Source organism: Pterocles gutturalis, unplaced genomic scaffold, assembly GCF_000699245.1.
Source record: "Pterocles gutturalis isolate BGI_N339 unplaced genomic scaffold, ASM69924v1 scaffold4985, whole genome shotgun sequence".
Taxonomy (NCBI): Eukaryota; Metazoa; Chordata; class Aves; order Pterocliformes; family Pteroclidae; genus Pterocles; species Pterocles gutturalis.
Window position 1 is genome coordinate 4,927 of NW_010138016.1, and position 1,367 is coordinate 6,293.

General features: G+C 63.1%; 1 protein-coding gene across 1 annotated transcript in view; it reads left to right on the top strand.

The window, feature by feature from the left end:
* The window catches only part of LOC104468609 (metal transporter CNNM4-like), a gene marked incomplete at its 5' end in the record, with an annotated part of 7,335 nt that overhangs the window by 4,922 nt on the left and 1,046 nt on the right, over window positions 1–1,367 (top strand). Inside the window, 3 exons of the mRNA XM_010082804.1 lie at window positions 1–87; window positions 206–305; window positions 924–997. The exon at window positions 1–87 is cut by the window's left edge and continues 1 nt beyond it. Coding sequence (XP_010081106.1) covers window positions 1–87; window positions 206–305; window positions 924–997 — 261 coding nt within the window. The remainder of the gene's footprint in view (window positions 88–205; window positions 306–923; window positions 998–1,367) is intronic.

Genomic DNA, 1,367 nt, shown 5'->3' on the forward strand with positions numbered 1-1,367 from the left:
AAATGCACCGGAAAAAAAAAAACCCCCCCCCGCCACTTCCTCTACTCCAAAAACAAGGCAGCTGACTACTTCATCCTCATCCTGCAGGTACCAGGGCGCGGGCTGGGGTCCCCACCGTCCCCCTGAAGACTGCAATGGGGACAGGGGTGGTCTCATCCAGCCCAGCGCCGCGGGAGGGGGCTCACATGCCATCTCTCCCTCGCAGGGCAAGGTGGAGGTGGAAGCCAGCAAGGAGTGCATGAAGTTCGAAGCCGGAGCTTTCTCCTATTACGGGGTGATGGCCATCAGCCCCGCCCCAGTAGCCGGTAAGCACCCCCCTCCCATTGCCTGGGGGCCACCACAGAGCCCCCCCACCCTGATTTAGGGCTGCTAGTAGGACTAGGAGATGCTGGAAGCTCCAAGCCCGCACCAGTGTCCCCCCTGAGCCATGCTGGGGGGCTGTGTGGTCATCACCTCGCCTGGCACTTGTCCCCAGGCGGGGTGGACACTTGTCCCTAAATGTGGCTAGCAGTGGGCAGAGGCTCCGTGCCCAACCCAGAGTCTGAAAACCCAATTTCGGGCCACCCTCCTGTCACCGCCAGGCTGTGCGAGGTTCAGCTTGACGTCATGGGGTCACCGGTCACACCCTGCTGGGACCCCACTGTACTGGGTGTCCCCACCCTATTCGTGCAGCACCGGATGTTTTGTGTGTCACGTCCCCCCCATGCCAGGCCAGCTACTTGTCACCTCACCGTGCCACCGGTTTTCTCGTCCTGAGTGTGTCTGGAGGAGGAAAGGTGGCTCCTGCTCCGGTGTGGGGCTGCAGCTGGGTGGCATCACTGCCCGGTGTCACTGCCCAGTGTCACCTGGCCCCGCTCGTTGTGACGTTAGGCTCTGTCACACCCCATAACCGCCCCAGTTTCTCCCAGCTGCCTTCACTGCAGCTGCAGCGGAGGAGCAGGGGGACAGCGCTGGCTGGACGGCTCGGTGTGGTGGCTGTCACCATTCCAGGTGGACGGTGAGGAGGTGGCACTCTCCCTGCTGCTGCATGTGGTTCCCGTGTCACCCTGGCTTTCCCAGCACGTCACCATGTCCCCATAACCCCCACCTTGTCCCTAAGCCCTTGCAGGGTGACTGATCCACTGATTTGGGGAGTCACAGTGAACTGTCCCCTGGCCCTGGAGCAGGGGGACCGGAGGGGCTCTGGACTCCCAGGCTGTGGTCGGTGGCCTTTTGGCTGGTGACAAACAGGGACCACATCCAGCGCTGCCTGGCAGAGCTGGAGACAGCAGCACTTGGCCATGGGGACACGGAGCTGTGCTGGGGTGGACGTGCGTCCTGCTCCCTGTCACCTCTGGGCCTTGTGTCCCCAGAGCCTGTGGGACGGG